General features: G+C 42.8%; 1 protein-coding gene across 1 annotated transcript in view; it reads right to left on the reverse strand.

The window, feature by feature from the left end:
- The window catches only part of LOC147459769 (ATP sulfurylase 1, chloroplastic-like), a 57,474-nt gene extending 41,921 nt beyond the window's left edge, over positions 1-15,553 (reverse strand). The window contains exons 1-4 of the mRNA XM_086510976.1: positions 15,295-15,553; positions 14,635-15,193; positions 13,903-14,308; positions 13,443-13,703 (exon numbers count right to left, since the gene is read on the reverse strand). Of these exons, the coding sequence (XP_086367102.1) occupies positions 13,443-13,703; positions 13,903-14,308; positions 14,635-15,193; positions 15,295-15,331 (1,263 nt within the window). The 5' untranslated portion in view covers positions 15,332-15,553. The remainder of the gene's footprint in view (positions 1-13,442; positions 13,704-13,902; positions 14,309-14,634; positions 15,194-15,294) is intronic.
- Positions 15,554-24,584: the final 9,031 nt, after the last annotated feature.

A 24,584-nucleotide genomic window follows, 5' to 3' on the forward strand; every position in this document is an offset into this window, starting at 1 on the left:
GGATAATTGTGCAAAAGGTGAGCCGGAAAGGCATCAGGCCCCTGGCTGTGAGAGGTGAGGGAAAAAAGGTGCAACAGACGTGATTACCGACACAACAGTATTCAAAGCAAACAATTCACCTAATTCCAGTTAATCGACAGAATCCATGTTTAATCAATCACTAATGAAGCTTAAATGCTCTTTACAAGAAGAAACCTGGCTTAATCCAAGTGCTAAACACGAAAATTAATAAAATTCTGCTTACTCTGCCTTCTGCTTCCCGATTCGAGTGGTTAGTAACGGCCTAGAAGCTTGGGTTAGATAGGCACTGTTGACGGTTTGAGATTAGGCTTGATATGTAGAGCTTGGATCAAGCTTTTAAGATTAAGAAGCTTAGGAATTCGATTAGGCTTAGTTTTGGCTTACGGCTTGGCATCCAAGTAGGTTTAGGAAATTTGGCTTAAGAGTGAAATAGGTTAAGCTTCGGAGATTAGAGATGGCTTTCGGAAGACTTGAGGGCTTAAGCTTGAAGATTAAGCGAGCTTAAGAGCTTGTAGAGGTTAATAGGAATTCTCGAGCTTGAAGATATGAGAAGCTTAAGAATATTAAGAGCTCAAGACTTAAGGATAACCGTGATTAAGAGCTTAAGAGCTCAAGGATTCCGAGTGGCTTCCACGCTTTTGCTTATGATGTCGAGAAGAATTCCCGATGATGAGGTGAAGGACTCCGAGCTTAATGAGCTTTAGAGCTCGAAGGCATGAGGCTTAAGACTTTAATTAAGCGAGTTTAAGATATGGAGCTTAAGAATCCGGATTAAGCTTAAGAGCCTAAGGCTTTTGAAAGCATGAGGCCCAGTTTCCGAGCTTCCAAGCTTAACTTATAATGAGGAGAAGGAGAAGAGCTTAAGGCGATTTTGGTTATGAAGAGCTTAAGGAAATTATGAGGAGTAAAGAACTCACGATGATGAGGTGAATCCTCTACCAACCACACGTGTTTTCTTTTTATGGATGCATGTCCCCTCTTGCTAAATTTAGCTAGGCACCCATTAGCGACGTCACTAATGGGTCCTAGCTCTTGATGACGTGGCAGTCGAAGATTGACTTGCAAGGTTCGCGGCGGCAGTGGCACCAAGTTTGATCGCGCCGGCATTCTGATCATCTTTCGCTTTTGGAGCAAGCTCAACCGAGCATCCTACGAGCCAGCGCGAGTGGATCTCCCTCCAACACATCCGCCTGCTGCTGTTGAACGCCATGGTTTTTCTTAGCTTCACACTCGGTCCCCTTTAATTTATTGGGCGGCTTTTCTTTTCTTAGTTGCTTATGGCCTTGGGCGGCCGGTTTAAAGCTTTGGGCTTGGAGGGTTTTATGCCCTTGTAGGGCACCACATTTGGCATACATATCGGCAAAGGCCTTACCAGGCTCAACAATTTCTTTAGTAGCCCGTCCAACAATCTCATCAAGGATTCTCTCACCTTGGGATAGATCCCGCAGTCAATGCATTCCAAGTGATCACATTCCGAACACGAAGCTCTTCAAGCACTTTTTGTACTTTTACGAGAAGTACACCACATTTGGCGTACATGTAGACTATTGTAGTACCGTCTTTTGCATTCCAAAATCCCGGTTGCAGCTCATTGACCGAGCGGACCGGAGTGGTACGGAACCGGCCCCCGGTGAATATTTACTGGCCAATATCTTGGTAATCGGAACTCCGATCATTGATCTGAAAAGACCGACGCACTCCACAAAGTGAGCACTTCAACCCGATACATTCATTTCATTTTTGTTCCGTCAACTACTGTTGCCCAATCTGGCACGGATCTGCAATCGACTTGAACTTTAAACTGCCATAACTTCTTCATCGTAGCTCCAATCGACGAGCCGTAAAGACAGGCTGGTAGAGCACATCGAGCACTACAGTTCTCGGGCACAATACCCCATCCTTGTTCACTTCAAACATAACACTTTTTAGCATCATTAAGGCATGTTTTGGCCCTTTCAGCCGCATTTGACATACATTCAGCATTGAACTCGACCTGCAACGAGCCCTTAATCCCTGTTCATTAATCATATAAGCTTCAAACAAACTTAATGTGCATTTTCCTGACATCTTTCTTCGCATGGGAGCGGAGCTGCACGACATTCACCCCCTCTGAACCTGCACAGCCTCCGGTTTGTGCCAATTGCACTTAATCGGCTTCATTAATATCATCATCAAACATATCATCTGATGTATACATAACATGATCCTCTGGAGGCGGATCTCAATGAGAATCTTCAAAAACAATCTCGCCTTCTCGCTTCTTCAAACAGCTTGATTCTTTTTCTTGCTATAGGCACTTTAAGCATAGTACCATCTAGTTCACACAATTGATATGTCGCATTATCAAAAACATGTTGCACCACATATGGTCCAAACCACCTTTTCACCATTTTCTGCATAGCAGATTATTGGTTCTCCGAGCTATTGTCATAGACAAGTACCCAGCCACCTTCCTTGATAGCATGTGGTCGTAGTCTATGCTTTCCATCGAATGCTGCCTTGTTCTTCAATCTTGCCTCCTTAAGCTTCTCTTTAGCCTGCTCAATATCCTTCTGACGCCTCTCAAGCTGCCGAATACATAGAGCAAGCAAGTCTTCAGTAGACATACCTTCTTCCCATGGCATTATGGTCCAAGTTGTAACTGCTTCCTCCGTAGGCATAATGGGTTTCTGCTCATGCATCGATTCGAATCGCATAAATCCTGTAACTAAACTGTGAGTAGTGCGATCAACCCACAAAGCAAATGGCAAGAGTTTAGGCCAATCACCAATATGTCCTTCACATGCCTTTGCTAAAGCTTTAACAATAGGCGGATGTCCTCTTTCGCTCTTCCCGTTACCTTCTGGATTATATGCTGTGGTGAGGGCGAGTTTAATGCCCATACGAGCAAAAAAACTCTCGAGCTTCATCTGCATCCGGCTCTCCTCTATCTGCAGTAATTCTGCCAACACACCCATACCTAGAGATAACATCTTCAAGCAAGAACTTGAATACTGAACTGGTAGCTTTGGTACGCAAAGCTCTGCCTTCAACCTGGTTTGTAAGATCTTCCCTGGCAAGAACAATATATCTCATCTGCCACACTCCTACTGGCATTGTAATAAGGTCCACCACCCCCTTGTAGTGCATAGCCAGTGGATAGGTGGGATGCAACCCATCTCTATGTCGCACATTAGAGTACTGTTGACATATTAAGCATGATTCCACAAATTGAACCACATCTTTATACATACCTCTCCACCAATATCGGTCTTTAATTTTAACAAAGGTTGCCCAGGCTCCTCTTTGTCTAGCCCATAGACTTTCATGAAACTCTTTAATCACCTGTTGTTGGGTCGCTTTGTCGCAAATAATTCGTTGTGGTACCCCTCCTGGGCGCTTCAGTTGCTTCCATAAATGTCCGTCTTTCAGGAAATAGCCATAGGCCTTTTTCCTGATCTGCTTGAATTCTTGATCACTCCATCCTTCTTGTTTAGTGAGAGTACTTAGGTAGCGGCCAATCATAAGCCACTCTCCATCATAAAACTCTTCAGAAAAGACTTCAAAAACATGAGCAATACTACCACAGTTGGCATGTAGATAAGAAGACGTGTAGAACTTCAAGCCAACATCTTCACTCGTGGTCAGCATCTCTTCTTCATCTTCAAACCTGGCTCTTGATAACATATCTGCAACAGGGTTATCTCTACCTGCAATATGACAAAATTCAGGGTTAAGAGACTTGATATACCCTATCCATCGTAGCATGGCAATGTCCGGAGTAGAGCAATTTGCAATCATCCCTATCAGTGGCAAGCAATCTGTCTCTACCACAACAGAAGCTCCAATAAAGTATCTTTATCAGTCCTTAGAGCAGTAGCAACGTCCCAAAGTTCCCTCTTAACCTGTGGATATCCTCGTTGACGAGCATTGAGCACCTTGGCTCCAAATCTCACTGCATACCTGTGTCCTTCAGCATCATCTTGACCTATAGCCCATCCAATACCTGTCGGGCTAGTGTCAACTGTTAAAATAACTGGCCTGTCGCATTTATAATCAACTTTCCTCAAGGTCGGAGCCTCAAGAAGCATCTTCTTTAATTTCTTAATAGCTTGTGTGTGAACTTCTTCCCAAACAAACTTCTTACCTTTTCGTAGCAATTGATACAGCACCTCTGCAACATGGGCAAAGTGTGGCAGCCAAATACGATAGAACATCCACGCGCCTAAGAATCGACGAACCTCAGTAACTAAAGAACATGTGTCCTTCATCTTTTGGATTGCTTCAACTTTTGCGATACTTGGCCTTCTTCCTTCAGAACTGCACATGTGTCCCACAATTAAGACCTCCTTAGCTCCAAAAGTCGATTTTTGACATGAAAGTGTTAAGTTAACTTCTTCAAGCCTTGATAATATAGCATCACAGTCAGCAATATGTTGAGCAACAAACAGTCTGCACCCTCTCTGGTCTTTTGCTTTATCTTTTGAGCCTTCTTCACAGCCCTTAATTGGTAGATCATCAATGAAAGGCATGGTAACATGTGGGACAAATACCTTATTCATGCCGTTCATCATATGAGCTACTGAATTAGTAGCACCCTGTGGCAGAGTGCACATCCTTACCAAACCAAGAGGAGTACGCATTGTAGTAAGATCCCTGCTCTCCAAAGCTAACTGGAATTGATCATATCCTGAATAAAGATCGCCCATGGAGTAAATAGATCTACCTGCAAAGGCCTCAGCAAATTCATCCACAATTGGGCCAGTACCCACATTGCGGATTGTTACCTTGTTAACCGGTTGCACATCCTGAATGAACCTTAATGTACCATTTTTCTTCGGAACAGTAAACCATCGATTAGAATACGGAGCACATGACGGCTCCAAAATTCCCATTTGAATCTTTTCATTGAGCAAATTGATGAGCTTTGGCAAGTGAGCTTTAGGAACTGGAATAGGACGCAAGCTCCATGGCATGTATGGAACAGTGAAAATAACCATTGGTGAAACAACACTCGGATCCACACACCCTATCTCACTTGGCTCAAAAGCGAAAGCTTTACCGTGTTTTTCGAGCATACCTTGAAAACATTTGATCTCCTCTTCATTGAGGAAACCGTCTTCACCAACCTTCAGCTGTTGCAGTGTCTCCTTAGTAGACTTATGCCCTATGTTCTTTGGATCTCTGAGTATAGGCTGTCGAGAAGCCTCCTTGATCATCCCATCACTTCCTTCTGGCAGCGGTGTAGCCACTGGCCTCACTTTCTTTGCAACAGTCTTGTATTTGGTCTCTACCTGCGCTTCAACAGTTTCACCTGAATCATCTTCAATATGCATAAGGGCTTCATATGAACTTAACTCATCATACATGTCCATTGAATGGACCTTGACCACTTCAGTTCCGCTTTGTAACATGTTTTGCCTGATCTCTTCAAGCACTGACATAGTATCTTCATAAGATACCTCTTCAAAGACTCCTGAAATCACATCATCAGATTCAAGCACATCACAACCCTGCAATTCACTTTGAATACCTGAGACATACTGTTTTTCCCACTTCGGCAAATCGTTAAATTTTCTGAAAGAGACTGAACCTTCAGATGTTTACCCCAAAAACCCCGAAGAGAAAGCTTCTCTTTGCGAGAACTTCTCCTCACTTGTACCACCATAGTCCCGCTTTATAATAGCACTCCAAGAAAATCCTATGCAAACCTGTGTTCTCTAAACTCCTTGCGTATTTTCAGCATTGGATGATCACGTAACTGTCCTTATTCCTAGCATGGTCAACACATACAGTCAAGAATTGCACTGCTTTCTTACCATCACAGCTCCGAACCCTGGCATAGGCCGAGCCATCATCCAGCACTTTGGTTTCCATTCGCACAGCCGTAATGTATGGTTGCCCCAGAATTAAAGGATAAGAGGAATGCTCTTGTATAAAGAAGTTTTGCTCCTCACAGACATCCCCTACAGTTACCTTAACATTGGTACATGCACCATAGAGGTCGCCTGGAAGCATATTGGCAGCTCGAATCCGCCAACCATGGTCCACATCAATAGGCCATTTCCTCTTTTTGTGCAACCTTTTAGCCATCAAATTAATCTCCGATCCATGATCTATGAGTGCTAAGACCGGTTCTTCGATGTCGCCAAGCTTTACAACAATTTCGGTTGTTGCTCTTGCCCAATGAGTCCTTGAAAAGTGACTCCTTAGTATGCTTTCACTATCTTCATCTTCATTGAAATGAACATGCCTTACCTCAGGTACGGTTGGATTTGATACCACCAGAGACCTCGACTCTTCTTCTTCTTCAAGATTCGCCAAATACTCTTCATAGTCGTCTAGAATTGCTTCAATGTGGCGTACCGCCTGGCTCTTCACTAACTCCGGCTCCTGTTCACTTGGTATCTGCCGCTTCCTTTTTATGATATCTATTATCTCCTCATGAAACTCACGTTTGGCAATGCCCAATATATCACCCAATGTGAGCTCCACCTTGCTATTCAGAATTCGCTCTTCAAAGACTTTCTTTAAATCTGTAGCTAATTCAATGTCAGACTCGAGCTTATAAGAGGGTCCCCTGGGTTTACCTTGCTTTTTGTCCTTAGGTGCATCCTCCATCACCACTTCAGGAGCGGGCTTAGAAGCAGGACTTTCTTCTTTCTTGCCGTTGAACCTCGTTGTCCTCTTCGATGTCCCAGGAGCTTCTTCATCTCTTTTCCGCTTCTCCTCCACCATAGCCTCATTAGCTTGAGACTTCGCAATCAATGCATACACCGAGAGGGAATCCACTGGATCATCCCACCCTGTGGTTTCTCGAATTGAAGTCCCTACTTGCCGCAGCTTCCCATAAGTTACCTGTCCAATTTCTGATGTCTTCAAAGCATAAGGCCATAATTGACCCTTGGTACCTGCACCATCTTCATCACCCTTCCCGCAGACTTGCAGCCCATATGTAGCTGCCTCCACAAGAGCAACATTATGTTGAATCTCATCAACTATCTTCTTCATGCCGCCCCTACCGAAGTTCAGGCGGAGCATCTCACCTGTTGCCCTAAGGTGTATCTTCTTGTCCTTCCAGAACACCACATTCTTTTTATATGCTTCGTCAAAATCATCACATTCCTTGACATACTTGTGATCTTCACTGTCACACCACATGCATCGGTCCCAGCCTTTGCGTGGTGGCTGTTGCCTAGGCTCCGATGTAGACCCCTTTGCAACTAGACCATCAAATTTCACAGCTTTAAAATTCAAATTCAATTCTTCAATACCTTTTACCAATTCGTCAAGAACTGGCTCCTCCACTCTGGGTATTGCCGAGGTTGTTTTCTCTTTAGGTTCCTCCTCCGCAACATCCATGATGTCAGCCACGATCATCTTGTCGACTCTCATTTGTCGTTTCACAATCATGTTGACTGCTTCAGTGACTACCTTCCAATCGGATGTTAACCCCAATTCTCCAGTTAGATCCTCTAGCAACTGCACTAAACTCTTCTGAAGTCAAGGATCAGCAGCAAGGATGTTCGCCTAATTCCAATTAATCGACAAAATCCATGTTTAATCAATCACTAATGAAGCTTAAATGCTCTTTACAAGAAGAAACCTGGCTTAATCCAGGTACTAAACAGGAAAATTAATAAAATTCTGCTTACTCTGCCTTCTGCTTCCCGATTCGAGTGGTTAGTGACGGCCTAGAGGCTTGGGTTAGATAGGCACTGCAGACGGTTTGAGATTAGGCTTCATGTGTAGAGCTTGGATCAAGCTTTTAAGATTAAGAAGCTTAGGAATTCGATTAGGCTTAGTTTTGGCTTACGGCTTGGCATTCGAGTAGGTTTAGGAAATTTGGCTTAAGAGTGAAATAGGTTAAGCTTCGGAGATTAGAGATGGCTTTCGGAAGACTTGAGGGCTTAAGCTTGAAGATTAAGCGAGCTTAAGAGCTTGTAGAGGTTAATAGGAATTCTCGAGCTTGAAGATATGAGGAGCCTAAGAATATTAAGAGCTTAAGACTTAAGGATTACCGGGATTAAGAGCTTAAGAGCTCAAGGATTCCGAGTGGCTTCCACGCTTTTGCTTATGATGCCGAGAAGAATTCCCGATGATGAGGTGAAGGACTCCGAGCTAAATGAGCTTTAGAGCTCGAAGGCATGAGGCTTAAGACTTTAATTAAGCGAGCTTAAGATATGGAGTTTAAGAATCCGGATTAAGCTTAAGGCTTTTGAAGCATGAGGCCCAGCTTCCGAGCTTCCGAGCTTAAAGAAGAGCTTGAGGCGATTTTGGTTATGAAGAGCTTAAGGAAATTATGAGAAGCTTAAGGAAATTATGAGGAGCAGAGAACTCACGATGATGAGGTGAATCCTCTAACCAACCACACGTTTTTAATTTTTATGGATGCATGTCCCCTCTTGCTAAATTTAGCTAGGCACCCATAAGCGACGTCACTAATGGGTCCTAGCTCTTGATGACGTCGCAGTCGAAGATTGACTTGCACGGTTCGCGGCGGCAGTGGCACCAAGTTTGATCGCACCGGCATTCTGATCATCTTTCGCTTCTGGACCGAGCTCAACCAAGCATCCTACGAGTCAACGCGAGTGGATCTCCCTCCAGCGCATCCGCCTGCTGCTGTTGAACGCCATGGTTTTTCTTAGCTTCACACTTGGTCCCCTTTAATTTATTGGGCGGCTTTTCTTTTCTTAGTTGCTTATGGCCTTGGGCGGCCGGTTTAAAGCTTTGGGCTTGGAGGGTTTTATGTCCTTGTAGGGCACCACATTTGGCATACATATCGGCAAAGGCCTTACCAGGCTCAACAACTTCTTTAGTAGCCCGTCCAACAATCTCATCAAGGATTCTCTCACCTTGGGATAGATCCTGTAGTCAATGCATTCCAAGTGATCACATTCCGAACACGAAGCTCTTCAAGCACTTTTTGTACTTCTACGAGAAGTACACCACATTTGGCGTACATGTAGACTATTGTAGTACCGTCTTTTGCATTCCTAAATCCCGGCTGCATCTCATTGACCGAGCGGACCGGAGTGGTACGGAACCGGCCCCCGGTGAATATTTACCGGCCAATATCTTGGTAATAACTGGAACTCCGATCACTGATCTGAAAAGACCGACGAGCTCCACAAAGTGAGCACTTCAGCCCGATACAGTCATTTCATTTTTGTTCCGTCAGCTACTACTGTTGCCCAATCTGGCACGGATCTACAATCGACTTGAACTTTAAATTGCCATAACTTCTTCATCGTAGCTCCAATCGACGAGCCGTAAAGACAGGCCGATAGAGCACATCGAGCACTGCAGTTCTAGGGCACAATACCCCATCCGTGTTCACTTCAAGCATAACACTTTTTAGCATCATTAAGGCATGTTTTGGCCCTTTCAGCCGCATTTGACATACATTTAGCATTGAACTCGACCTGCAACCAGCCCTTAATCATTGTTCATTAATCATATAGGCTTCAAACAAACTTAATGTGCATTTTCATGGCATCTTTCTTTGCATGGGAGCGGAGCTGCATGACAGCGCAGACAGACTGACATGGCACATTGTACGGATTTTCGCATTTCACGTTGGCTGATGACCTGGCAAGGCTGTATGGAATTCTGTACTTTGCATTGGCTGCTTGTTGGCAATTTTTGGAGCCAGTTGCTTTTGGGATCCCTTGCTTTTGGGGCTTTGTTTTTGGCATCCCTTTGTAAGAATGAGGACTTTCCTTTCGCCGAACGCACCAACACCCTTTGGTCTAGGGCGATTGAACTAATTCAAACTCACCCCAAAAGGATCCAAGGGCCTCACTCTTCAGAGCATCTGGACACAGAGCCTGAGAGACGAGGACCCGCGGGAGTTGTACTCTGCAATGATTTATGAAAAAGAAATACCGAAAGGGGCGCCAATCTTTGGGGCCAATCTCTCTAGGCACGGAACTACGCCGGGCCATGTCGACTCTCTCTCTCTCTCTCTCTCTCTCTCTCTCTCTCTCTCTCTCTCTCTCTCTCTCTCTCTCTATTAAAGTGCAATGATTATGAAGTTTTGTTCGTGTGTTACTATCGATTTCTCGCTTGGAGTGTCCAAGTCTTTGGGGCCAATCTCTCTGGGCACGGAACTACGTCGGGCCGTGTCGACTCTCTCTCTCTCTCTCTCTCTCTCTCTCTCTCTCTCTCTCTCTCTCTCTCTCTCTCTCTCTCTCTCTCTCTCTCTCTATATATATATATATATATATATATATTAAAGTGCAGTGATTATGAAGTTTCTGTTTGTGTGTTGCTACCGATTTCTCCCTTGGAGTGTCCAAGCCTGTTTTAGTAGCAATAGGCTTGCAATCCTCAAGGCTAAACCTACGTAACAATATTTCGATATACTTTGTCTGACTCAAAGCAATACCTTCATCAACCATCTTAAACTCTATGCCTAAAAAATGATGCAAAAGCCCCAAATTTGACATCTCAAAAGGAGTATTCAAATCAGCATTAAAATCAACAATATATCCCTCATTTTGTTCAATGACCAACATGTCATCAACATAGAGCACAATGATAAAAAATACATCATCTACACAATTGACATACAAAGTGCTCTCAATTGGACTATTTAAAAACCATGTGTAGCCAAATAAGCATGAAACTTCACATACTTGCATTAAACCATACAATGCCTTCTTAAACCTACACACCTTGTTTTCCTACCCTTTTCGAACAAAACCGCAAAGTTGCAATATATTAACTCTCATACAAATCACAATTCAAAAAGGCGGTCCTTATGTCCAATTGATGTACTGTGTACATTTCAACCATTATGAGCTACCAATGCACAAATGCTACGAATGGTAGTCATACCACCGGTGGAAGTGAAAGTCTAATCAAAATCGATGCCCTTTTATGAAAGCATACCTTTAGCAGTGTCCTATAGTGTGCCTCTCTTACAGAGGTCAGGCAATCTAGTTTGCTCCCTGTATAAACAAAGGGGGTGCCCATCCTAGTTGTATTAGTTTTGTGCATTGCAGAGTTAGCTAGTGTTTTTGGTCTCTTTCTCTCTCCAATGTTTTCTCTCTCCGGTTCTAGTGTTTATTAGCATATTATGGTAGTGATGTTTAAGAACAAACTTAGGCCCATCGGGGCACTTTTTTCCCTCTTAAGGAGGTTTTCTTCCCTTCGCTTGTATATACACCCATCACTCTAGTGCAAGCCTTATCTTTGTATTGCCACAATCAGCGATACTACTTCATGTGTTATATGCTCTTGAGCTTCGTCATCTTCTCCATCTTAGAGGGCATTCCTACAACTGTATTTCCAACAAATGGTATTAGAGTAGGTTTCAACATCCAAGGCAACGTCGCCATCAAACCCTCCAACTCACGTTCTCTGATTGAGGTGATTTTTGGTGAGCGTTCGTAGGGCAACAAAACCTTCGGGCTAGGTCTTTGATCTTGAGGTTGTCAAAATTTTGAGTCGGGCTCATTTCAACCTCCAATTACACTACTTGCAATATTGTGCAAGCAATTTCATCCCTTTGTAAAGGTTTTTCAACAGTGCAGATTTCTACAGAATAGGCACTTTGTAGTCTGTCATGGGTTGTGCTATATAGCATACGGTTGGTTTTATGCAGATTTTCCTTGATACAGGTAATTTCGTCCCTTTGTAAAGGTTTTTCAACAGTGCAGATTTCTACAGAATAGGCACTTTGTAGTCTATCATGGGTTGTGCTATATAGCATACGGTTGGTTTTATGCAGATTTTCCTTGATATAGGCAAATTATTGCGTAAGTGCAATCACCAGCCATGGCTAACAATAATGATGTTTTCCGCATGTTGTATGTTGAGGACAAACTAGATGGGGACAACTACCCACTTTGAGCATACACAATGCAACATGTCCTTGTTGCAAAGGGCGTTTGGAACATTGTTCAGGGTTATGATGTAAGACTAGGTTCTATGGATGAAGGTCATGCCACATGTAGTAAACCAGGCCATCACCAAAACCTTATTTACCACGAGCTCTACCAGCCAAAGATAATTCCAAGAAAGAGCAATGGCACAGCTTCCTCCTAATAAATTGTAAAACTGGCTCAACCTATTGCTCATATGACACATCAATGCTAACATGAAAACCCAAAGATCTGCAAGTTTGTCTCTAGACAACAAAGTGAAATTCTCCTATACACCCCAGTGAAAGTCCTAAACTACTTCTAACAGAAAACCAAAGGACTTGTGCCAGCTGATGAGAGCACAACTGATAACAAGGTAGTGAGAGTATCCCGTAAACTATCGAAAGTAGGTGTGTAATATTGTGCAAAGAGTCGAGCGTCATCTGCATATGCCTGTTCTAACAAAGCTGGTGAGTCCACCAGATCGGAGGCCAGTCCATGTCTTCATCGCATCTTCCGCTGCCTATTCTGATATGGTATTAGAGCCTTGGCTGCATGGCATAGGTTAATCCAGAGCCGTATTGGACTTGATTGAGAGAAAAGGAGCTTGCTGTTTTCCCCAAGGCTGATTCGGGTATGTGGAGGCTATGGACTCTTGCCTATGACTTCACCGTCCTCTACCCTTGTTTACCCCAACCTCTTTTCACCGAGGAGAACCCTGTGGAGGGTTCAAGATGTGGAGCATTGCTAGATTGCTTTGGTTTTCCACTTGGAGGTATGGCGACATGCCTTCCCACAAGGGTAGCAAGCATGCAGCTTTCGGATCCAGAGGGGGAGACATCATTTCTGGCTTTCTTCTTCAGAAAGACAAGTGTTTGGACAGCAATGGGATCTTCTTCGACACTTGTGGAGCGGGTTCCTATGGATGTGTTTCTTCGAGGAGATGGATTGTTTGATTTGTTGTATCTTCTGCAATTGCACTTTTATGTTGGAGTTGTTGAAGGAGTTCTCCCTTCAAGAACTTGATGCAAGCTGATCTGGAGTTCCAACCTTTTCTTGTGCAGGCAGATGTGGAGTTTAGTGTTCTCTCCATCCCTCCCGCTGCCCTCCCGGCAAAAAAAGATCAACCTCATAGCCTAGCTACACAGAATTTAGGCTTTGCTAGGCCAATCGCCTTTCAAAATCAAACTAGAAGCAAATTCTAATGTTCTTGCACTATCTAAATATTTGACCTACTTACAAATTAAAAATGTCAATGATCTTCGCAATTATGGAAAAAGAAAAACCACGATACTAAAACAAGATCAAAAAATGAAAATTACACAACATGTGAGCCAACCATATTGTTAACATTGTAAGACACATTCATTGTACTAGTGCAAGCGTCTTTATTACATGAACAATTAATAGAATGTACATGTCGTTGTGCATACTACATACACACGTGCACAGTTTTCAAGTAAGCAAAACATCAGGACAAGCGCCCTCAATACAATTAAAGAAAAATGTACATGTAGTTGTACAAATACACATGAGTAAGCAAAACATATACATGTCCCTGTAGAGCATTACCCGGAACGGGAGAATGTTCAAACGCTCAAGCCCAGGAGCCATACTTAGCACCATTTTGCCATGGTCTGGATGATAAAGATCCCGCTTCTCTGTGGGATGGCCCATTCCAGCAGGATCACGGCCTACTATGTAGAAATCAGCACCTGCATTAATGCGGGCTTTGGCATGCCATTGAACTTCTGTGGGTCCTGCATAGTGCATGGGAGATGGAAAAATAGCCAATACTGTTGTTTCTGGATCAAGGACTCCTTCTCCAAGTACCTACATAAAGAAGTAACATCTAAGAATGAAAGTTCCTAAAAGTTTAATGTCAGCTCATGTTCCTCTGGTAAAGCTGTTGTACAAAACTATTTAATTTAGCAAACTAAATTCTACATAGCAACAAAATTCTACCAAAAATTCACCCGGCATAATGCAATCCTGCCAAGCACTTGACTTGTCATGCAGACATAAACCATACCTTGTCATGCTGCTTCATTCGCCATGCAAGAGGCACATCATCTGCCTTTGTATAGCCACCAAGGGGATGCAGTAGCAGCACTGGGTTCTTAAACCCCATTTCCAATAGTCGCCTGCGTGTGTCTGTCATCAAAAGGGCATGCCCATTATGCACTGGATTTCTGAGCTGGAAAGCAAAAACTGCATCAGCATTCCGGCGTTCAAACTCTTTGCGCAGTTCTGCTGGAGAGAGGCGATAATGGTCAAGGCCATCATTATATTTGATAGGCTCTAAGACCTCTAGGTCACCACCAACCAACCAATTCCCTGCCTGAGTTATTGCCTCTTCAACATAGGGCAGCCCAGGGGCAGTTGTCCCCCATGTTCTAGCAATGCGCTCCTCTTTATTGTGCTTATATGTTTCAATGCTGTAGGCAAAATTCAAAACATGAATCAGCATCACACATCCATTATGAGAGGGGGGATGCAGGGAGGGCAAAGCGCTGCATCGCTTGCCAACATGCAAAGGTAGAGTGCCACATTTATGAGGCTCTTGACCTCCTGTTTGCTAGCATGCAAAATGATATGTGCCTCACGTTAGGAAAGAGCACTTAACTTTCCCCAAAATGCAGTCTGAGCAACGTCTATTTGTGAGGTGACATGAAATCCCCTCTTACCTATTTCTGATGAGGTACACCTATTCAAAAACCTACATAAATCCTATCAGAAAGCACAGCAAGAAAGAAAGGCATACTTGCGGAGAATGGCCACGAGATTTCCACTGGGACCCACAAGTGTGATTGCAGAAGAAGGACCAAAAGACTCTTTCTGTGCATCGTCAATGGCCAAAACAATGGGAACAGACATGTTGACAATTGAGCCATCCTGGAGTCGAAGACAGTTGAAATGCAGAGATTGCAGGTACTCGGACTGACGCATGAAGCCACGGAGGGGGCTAGCCCAACCCTCGCTGACAACATGAACCCATTCAAGGTCGATGCGCGAGATGGACAGCTGAGGTAGGTGTTGGGCCTCAGCGAGCTTGGAGGCACGTTCTGCAGATGGAACCACCACATCAACAAGGAGGCCACCATCAGGCTGCAAGAGGGCAGCACGAGGGGGAGGTGATCTAACGAGAAAAGGGGGCGGGGGCATTGGTGGGTGATGGTGGTGGTGCAGGAAGCGCAGTGGTCTGCTGGAAAAAGAGAAGCGGGAAGCTAATTGAGAAGGAGAGGATGAAGCAGAGGAGGAGGAAGCGAAGGTCGCCGCTGCAGAAGCCGCTGCCCTGCTGGGAATGAGGGATGCGGCACCCACTGTTGTTGCCATTGCCATTTGCCCGAGTGGGCCTTTAGAAATTGCGCTTTATTCCAAGAAAAAACGCAAAAAAAAAGGCCGCTTCGGATACCTCGCTTACCTCGCAGTGCTGCTCTCCTAGCCTCTCGAGCCGCCATTACCAGGCCATCTCTGCTTGCCAAAAACCTTCATCTGCTCTGCTCTTGAAGGTGGGATTGAAGGAAGAGCAGCAGACAGCGGCTCTTCTGTCCCCACTAACAATTCACTAGCTTGCCACACTCCACTCCCTTCTAAGCTGCCAAGAAAGAAGCTACCATTCGAATTCTCTCTCAAAGTCTGTCTGTGTGCGCGTGTGTATATGTGCAGCACGCCCTCTAAAGTAGTTACCATCCTCCATGGAGCCCCAGGGAATGCATTTACTCGGAAAACGTAACTGTTCCAAAAGCAAATCTGTCACACCCAGTGACCCATGCAGTCGTGCTTGGTTGGCCTTTCCAAATTCTTAGCGATATTTATTTGTGAAATAGTTAGTCACAAAGGTAAATATTTAGGTTAAGTCTGTGAAAGTTATGGCATCTGAAGTGAACCTCACAAGAATTGTGATCCCAATATTTATTTTGACTTTAGGAATGTACGACTCACGAGCTTGCACAACCTGCTTACAGAGAGTCTCGTTCACTCTTATCAATGGACCATTACACGACCATTAACACGCTCATTTGCAAGGGCATGGTTGACCTTGCCTTGCATGCCACCACTTCCATGCTTTTGCTACTCTTCTTTGGACATCTTTTGATCCAGCACACAGGGTGCATCCTTGCCCATTTGCATTTGATATTAGGCAACAACATTTCTCCTTGATACATATGGAACATGTGCTTGAGAAAGAGATGAGACATAGATCGATTGACCTTGTCACCTTTGCTTCTCTTTGTTTCTAGAACCATTCAATTCTTCCCAATCTCATATGTGCTAAAGCGCAGGCCGAATGTACTGATCTAGACACTTCCCTTCATTGCTTTCCTCTCTTCAACCTCCTTTGAGAATACAACGCCGAGAAACCTCCTTTGAGAATACAATGCCGAGAAAAAGCTCTGAGGATCATAAAAGGGAGCAAAAGAGGGAGATCAAGAGAGAAAGATTGGGCTTGAAGCAAGAAGATGTTCATTGTTTTTTTTTTTTTTGAGGAAAGGTAATTTGTGAATGGCCTTCACTTAGCAACAATAAAAAAAGAAGACACATTTGAAAAAAAAAGATCACGCACTGAGTAATGTCTTGACTGGCCTCAAAAAAGGCTCTCCCTTCAATGCACATTACTACCTTTTGGTACTCAAAAACTGGAAACTATCTCCACCATTCCATTCCCATCATGTAGCTAAAAAATGTTGACTCAAGGCACCACCATAGCAGACATAGTGCACATCCTTCAACTCAGCTCGAGTATATGGTTCTCCATTGCACTACCTAGACTTATATGCATGCAAGTGAACCCCTACCTAGTTGCATGTATGTGTGCAAACTAACAGAAAACGTAAACACACAATCAAGATGGAGGAAAGCACTCACTTCTATGCAACTAATTTCTAGCATGGCCCATAAAAAAATAACTTGTCTCTTTACCCTTACCCTCAAGGTAGAAGTCTAAAGGCTCGTGCATTCATTTATGCAGTACTTACATCTTTTGAATATGAGTAAGGAAACAGCTTTGGGTGGTGCAATAACACAGGCCTAGGTTCATTATCTTAACAACAATAGGATTGACCTCAATTAGACACAATTGCACACAAGTACCACTTATATAAGTTGCATGAAGTGGAAAGGCTCAAATGCATTTACTCTACTAGAATGAGCTGGTCACTTCTGACAACAGATTTTGACCCTTGTGGCCCAGCAATGTTCCTTGCTCTCTAGAGTGCGGATGCTCTGTTGTCAAGAGCATCCTTCAGTCTTCATGAGGTCCACCATTGAATGGATGTGCTCGGCAAAATCATCGATGTCCTCCAAAGGAGCCATTTGGTTGGCCATAGATGTGCTAGCCTCCTCCCAAACTCCTCTTTACTTTCTCTTTGTCCTGTAGATTCCAACCGGTGGGGTTCACCTTGGAGCCGATACTTGTTGATCTTCTTGGTCATCTTCTTGTTGAGTGTGCTCTTGCAATGCAGCTTTAATCTCGATTTAGATGATTTAACTTCTGGTGTAGCCTCTAGTGTTTCCTCTTGGATTGTGGCTTCAATCTGAGGCTTTGGTGATATTGCTTCTTGTGTCTCCTCATGGATGGGAGAGAGCGGCTTGTGAGAGGTTTGAGGAGCTTCTATTTCCCCAGATCTGCCCACCGCTTTGTCTTTGTCAGTGCTTTTTGCTTTCTCCTCTTGCTCTTCTCACCCATAGATCTGTTCCAGCCAAAGGATCCATTTCCTCTATGTATAGTGGATACTTTGTACGTAACTTTTGAGGGTTAGGTTGCCAAAACTCTTCAAAATCTCCTCTGAGCCCTCTTTCTCTCTCAAAAGCTTCTTTTTCTTGTTGGAGGCAAGCTACCCTTTGTGCACGTTCTTCAATAATGATAGGTGGGGGCACTCGTGCTCTTTTGCTTGGTCTTTTGTCTATCTTTTGTTTACCTTTGGTTGTTCTTTTCTTTTCTTCTTCAAGGTATGTGCTTGGAGCACTTTCCTCAGAGGGCTAGTCCTCGGGCTCCTCCATTGGGCCCTCATCACTCTCTTCTTCATCTTCTACAGGTTATTGAACAATCTTTCTCTTTAATCTCCTGATAAGAGGTACTACGTCCTCCTCATCTTCTTGCTCCTCATTTTTTATGCCCCCCATTGTTGGGAATGGGATCGTGCTAGCTAGGATGGATGAAAGAGAACATAGTGCAAGTGTGTGAGTGTGTGTGTGTGTGCAAGATTATCACTTAAGTGAATTAGGTTCCAAGTTAGAATTGGCTTGGACTCATAAACACAATCTTGAGTATTGACTTAGCTTAGCACAGGCTCACCATAGACAAGCATGTAGTGCAATGGAATTTGCCTATTCAATTTGAGAGTAGCGGAATTTAATGAGAGTACTTTCAAGAAATGATTTTGTGAGCATAGCGGGTAGACATAATTGAAGATAGCAACATAATTATAGCAATTAGTTAACTTGGCATAGACAATACTTTTGCAAGAGAGAGAATTTAGAGAACATGACAACAGTTGAGGACCGGCTTTATGTGGAGTCGGTCCCCCCTCCAATAGGCATTTGTATTATGATTTCTCCCATAAAGAGAGACTTGTTACAATACATTCTTTGTGTTCCTTGTGACCTAGGTGAAGCAATGAAGATGGAAAGCTTCATGCATCACCATCATAACATAACCTAAACTTGAAGAAAGCTTTAACTATACCAAGCCTCAGTCCCAAGACCTCAAACACCTTCGAAGGTGGAGAGAGCTAGCAGGGAATGAGGGTAGGGAAGAGGAAGAAGAAACATTTCGTAGGAGAAAGAATTAGTTCCTCACTTATCATACTCTTGTTGCTAGCATACATAATAGCATAGTAATGAAGAAGAAGGAGATGGCAAGCTTAAGCATTGAAGCATGGCTCTTGGTTGGATTTGCACTCCATAGCCAAGAGTGTTGGTGTAGGCTCTCAACCTTTTCTTGCTTGGAGAGGGAGCTCTTCCACTTTGCATAGCACACAATGAGAGTGCTTGTGAGTGTGTGTGGGTGAGTATACCCCCTAAGCACCCCCCTAGCTTTCTTGGGTCGACCCCCCCTTGTAGCTCATGCTTGAAGCTCATTGGACCCCTCCAGGCCTAGCCAATCACAAGCAGAAGCCATTACAAGCAACAGGGATAGCCTTGGGACAAGTGTCCCCCTTTCCCCTTTGAGAGAGAGGACTTGATAAATGCAAAAACAATTAGATAATTCAAGTAATTTATCATTGGAACCCTTTGAAGCCTAGCCAATAGGCTTCAAACAACACATGTAGGTAACATGGGTAGGGACCTGACATGTGTCCTTGCTACCTCTTCAAGCTGGGGCTTCCCTTGTGAGTGTGAGTGTGTGTTCTCTCTCTAATCCCTAGGAAAAGGGCTCGCCCCCCCTCTTGTAGGGATGCTTTTGACTTTAGGAGCTCAAGCACCTTAGTCATCAAGCATGACAAAGCACTTGGACTAGGGGGTATTCCCACAAGCATCTCACGCAAGCATGTCAAGGCACCTCAAGCGGCAAGTCAAGCACCTCAAGCATGGAGTAAGTCAAGCACCTCAAGCACCTTAATCAAGCACCTCAAGCAGGACAAACACCTCAAGCACGACAAGCACCTCAAGCAGGTCAAGCACCTCGAGTTTGGGCCGGGTTCCCACCTCAAGCTCAGCCCTAGCTTACCTAAGGTCAAAGGACTTTTACACACATTATTGGAGGTCTTCAATGAAGCTAACCCTAAGGTCTTATGCTCCATTGGTTAGCCTTGCTCTTGATAGACCATCTCCCATTTGGGCCCCTTTACTATTGGCCCCGTGTTGAGATAGATCTATAAGCACATATCTATATCTTAACACTTGTTGCCGTTTATTCTCCCACATTAAGTGATCAATTTAATATGAGAAAATCATTTGGGTTGGTTAGATATTAGATTTTATGACATGTAGTGCAAAATAGAGTTGTGTTTATTCATTTATGAAATGAGCTTTAAGTAGCTCTACAGCCTTGCTCCACAGCATGTGGGATAATTCCACTCATCTCTCCTTGACTCATACTTTAGGAAGGTGGTAGTGCACTTAATAGTATGGCCACTTTGTCGTCTTCTGGTACTCCGACTTTGATGTAAGTGAGCCATGTGACAATGTTCTTAAGCCTATTCACTAAGCTAGCAATGTCCTCCCCTTTAATCATAGCGATCTTGTAAAGTTGTCTTTTGAGACTAACTTTACTTCTTTTGGCCTTGGCTCCAAAATTACTTTCTAGGACATTCCAAGCATCATGTGCATGCTTACATTCATCTATGAAATTCATATAGTTTTCATGCAGGGAGGTGATGATGATTCCTAACGCTTGTTTGTCTTTGGCCAAATTCTGTGCACTTGCTACTATGAGTGTAGATGCCCTACTGTACACTCCATCGAGTTCGGCTTGTTGCTCTAAGGTAGTGTTGATGATAGACCATAAACATTTTTTCATTAGGTATCCTCTTAACATTGTTTGCCAGTTGTGAAACCCCTCCCCGTTGATTTTTTTTACTCCCTTCTCCCCTATTTGTGCTAATAGAGGGGACTTAGCTTGGGAGACTCTCCTAGCCAGTGTCTACCTCTTTACACGAGCACCAAAAAAAATTTGATTTTTATTTGAAATTGTTGTGCTTGGTTAAATTTATTTCATTACAAGGTGTGTGTGTGTGTAGCTACTAAACTATATAAATAACACACCAATTGAACAAGATGTTCAAAAAGACGACTGGCTAAAGATGTCAAGGCAAAGATAAGTACATAAATAATTCAGTCTTTGAATCAAAACTGTACAATATAGTAAGAATGAAGTATCATTCCAAATGAACTTGTACAAATGTGTCAAAAACTATCCCAATTGCATCATTAAAATGCTTCCAAAGTCGGATTGCAGCAAGCTAAACCTCTTTAAGCCAAGATAGAATTCTCACCTGCATCCATATAGTCAAGACAATAGATATGTTAGACTTGTCTACGTATGGCAGGCTTCAAGGAATCTATTAGTTGTTATCCATGTCAAACTTAAAAATTATTAGACCAGCTACTGTCCTGTATAATAAAGTACGAAGGATTTTCTAGCATCATATTGCTGCTAGAGTGACTCCATTTGTTTTAGATTCTGCCATAAATCAGAGCAATCAACAACCAAACAAGGTATCCGTTATAAATTTGCTTCAGGTTGAGATCATCAAAACAGCTAGCAAAGGCCAGCCAAAGCCAGCAGATAGCCAGCATTCCTAGAGAAACTCATGTATCCAGTATTAACAGTCGAATTAGGTTGTGTTATAGCAATCTTGGTGATCACTCCTTCTAACCAGTAAAAATCAGTAAATAAACCAGTCAAAAACAGAGCAGTAGATCAAAGTAGGATCCAGTATGCAACACTCAAAAAAGCAACCATAAAGTAAGCTCAAGAAACTGCCAAAAATTAAAATATCGAGCAACACTTGTATCGGCAATTTACTTGTATCGGCTATACTCCAGCACAGCAGCAGAGGATCAGTCAGTACCAAATAAAGAAGCCCAAACAACATCATATGCTGATGTGAACAAAACTGAACCAGAAAATGGCAGCAAAACCAGTATACCACTTTGCAGTGTTCCTTAGATTAAGCTTGAAGATGTAAAGTCTAACCAGCTAGACCAGGCCAGGTATAAGCTCTCCCCTTTTTTTTTGGAGTGTAACATCACTAACTGCAACCATCAGAAACAAGCAGTATAACCAGTATAACCAAAACTAGTGTATCCTTTTGCTGCTCCCTTAACTCACTGATGTCATTCTTTAAGTCAAGCAAAAAAAAGCCTAAGGTGAGTATAGGTAATCAATGCTATGTAAGAAAGAAAGAAAGCCCCCCCGAAATGATCAGTTATCTCAGCCAGTGATATGAGCTAGTGAGCAGAAGAATACTCATGATAGTTTCCCAGAAGCCAAGATAGGTAAACATCCAATGAAAGCTACAATTATAAGTATCAGAATATGGTATCCCCCTTTGAAATCAAATTTCCAAGGTAAAAGCAAGAAGCGATCTGTGTAGAAACCAGCTAGACCAGGCCAGATCCTCAAGTATAAACTGCCCCTTTTTTTTCTTTGTGAATGTAACATAACCAATTGCAACCATCAGAATATGGCAGCATAACCAACAACTCACCTTCCAGTAATCAGAAAATACATGCATATCCAGCATCCCCACCAGGCATTCAGACTTTATACTCACCATTAGTGTAAAAAAAACCCAGAATAATACCCATATGCATGAAATATTTGATGTCATCTTCTAATAAGTATGCAGTCAATACCAATCAAGAAGCCAACAAAAAAATCCTTTATTAATGTGAAAAGACAGTATCCAGTTTCTCAAAAGAATCCCAAAAGACCAGTTCTTCCAAAGGGGTATGGATACCCAACAACTCACCAGGCTTTCAGCCTTAATATTCCCCATCAGTGTCAAAACACCAAAATAATCACCATATGAAAGATTCGATGCCATCTACTAGTATTACAACTTTAATAAGCCGTCAGATTTACAACAGTCCTACCTGTGAGGCACCGGGTGTCCAACATTATGTTTTTCAAGAGATGAATCAACAGCACCATTCCTTCCTCTCACTTTTTCTCAAGAAAAAACAACAAAGTCTAAGTGAGGGAGCAGAAGATTCCTCACCTCTTTATATATGGTCTTGAAGCACCAAGGAGGATCATCTAATGCACTCCTTAATGTGATAGCTGCCTGGTTTAGAGACAAAGTGAATGTAAGATTTCACAACAGAGGCAATCCCCAAAGAGATCCGGGCCGCGATGCAGTATGATAGCCGCGATGATTTGATGGAAACCAAGCAGAGTTAATGAACTCGAAAGCCGCCCAAAATACTCAAGAGGCCAAAGTATAAGTTAAGATATAGATTAGGGGGTAGTATCCATAGGGTAGCCCCAAAAGTTGGTAAAAATCACTAACTTCACCAGCAGTTGTACAACATTGGGTAGCAACTCAGTTTTACCAAGTGAGTGTGTGTGTGTGTGTGTGTGTAGCTATGGTCAGCTTGTTGTGACAAAGTGTGTGTGTGTGTGTGTGTGTGTGTGTGTGTGTACCCGCCCTAACCCAGGTGCCATACACAATGGGTCTTAGCAGTAGGCCCATTGTGTATGGGCCTACTGCCTCACCAGAAAGATGAGATTTTTAATTTCATGAGTATAGAAAAATTAAGAGTGACCCTCAAAAGGAAAGAAATGTCTGCAGATAAAAGTCCTCAAGGAAGACATTACTATGTAGGAGTTTTAAGGCTTTGTCAGCCAGTTTGAAGTAAGTATGGTTGTCATTGAGTAGCTGGTGGAAGAAAAACATAAGGCAAGTCATCTTGTTCCGAAAATTCATCTTGTTCAGCATATGAGTAGCATGTACCTGTAACAACAGTCAAGAAACCAATTTGCCAAAGCATAGGTAAGTAGAATTGGATTAACCTGCTACTTAACAACGACTGAGCCATAAAGACTATAATAGTCGTGGGAAGGAATCCAGTTTATAGTCAGGAGACCACCTAACACCTGTCAACCAGTAAAGGAATTACAGACAGTGGGTCACTCAAAGCCTACAGAGAAAAACATATCTAAAGCCAACATCCTAGTCCTCCCAGTTGCCTGGGAGGGCCTGGTGGTTAGAGGTGTGTGTGTAGCTGCTAAACTATATAAATAACACACCAATTGAACAAGATGTTCAAAAAGACGACTGGCTAAAGATGTCAAGGCAAAGATAAGTACAGAAATAATTTAGTCTTTGAATCAAAACTGTACAATATAGTAAGAATGAAGTATCATTCCAAATGAATTTATACAAAGGTGTCAAAAACTATCCCAATTGCATCATTAAAATGCTTCCAAAGTCGGACTGCAGCAAGCTAAACCTCTTTAAGCCAAGATAGAATTCTCACCTGCATCCATATAGTCACGACAACAGATATGTTAGACTTGTCTATGTATGGTAGGCTTCAAGGAATCTATCAGTTGTTATCCATGTCAAACTTAAAAATTATTAGACCAATTACTATCCTGTATAATAAAGTACGAAGGATTTTCTAGCATCATATTCCTGCTAGAGTTACTCCATTTGTTTTAACTTCTTCCATAAATCAACGCAATCAACAACCAAACAAGGTATGCGTTATAAATTTGCTTCAGGTTGAGATAATCAAAACAGCTAGCAAAGGCAAGCCAAAGCCAACAGATAGCCAGCATTCCTAGAGAAACTCATGTATCCAGTATTAACAGTCGAATTAGGTTGTGTTATAGCAATCTTGGTGATCACTCCTTCTAACCAGTAAAAATCAGTAAATAAACCAGTCAAAAACAGAGCAGTAGATCAAAGTAGGATCCAGTATGCAACACTCAAAAAAGCAACCATAAAGTAAGCTCAAGAAACTGTCAAAAATTAAAATATCGAGCAATACTTGTATCGGCTATACTTCAGCACAGTAGCTGAGGATCAATCAATACTAGATAAAGAAGCCCAAACAACATCATATGCTGATGTGAACAAAACTGAACCAGAAAATGGCAACAAAACCAATATACCACTTTGCAGTGTTCCTTAGATTAAGCTTGAAGATGTAAAGTCTAATCAGCTAGACCAAGCCAAGTATAAGCTCTCCCCTTTTTTTTGGAGCGTAACATCACTAACTGCAACCATCAGAAACAAGCAGTATAACCAGTATAAC

The sequence above is a fragment of the Adiantum capillus-veneris genome, chromosome 4 (assembly GCF_014529385.1).
Source record: "Adiantum capillus-veneris isolate H3 chromosome 4, ASM1452938v2, whole genome shotgun sequence".
Lineage (NCBI taxonomy): Eukaryota > Viridiplantae > Streptophyta > Polypodiopsida > Polypodiales > Pteridaceae > Adiantum > Adiantum capillus-veneris.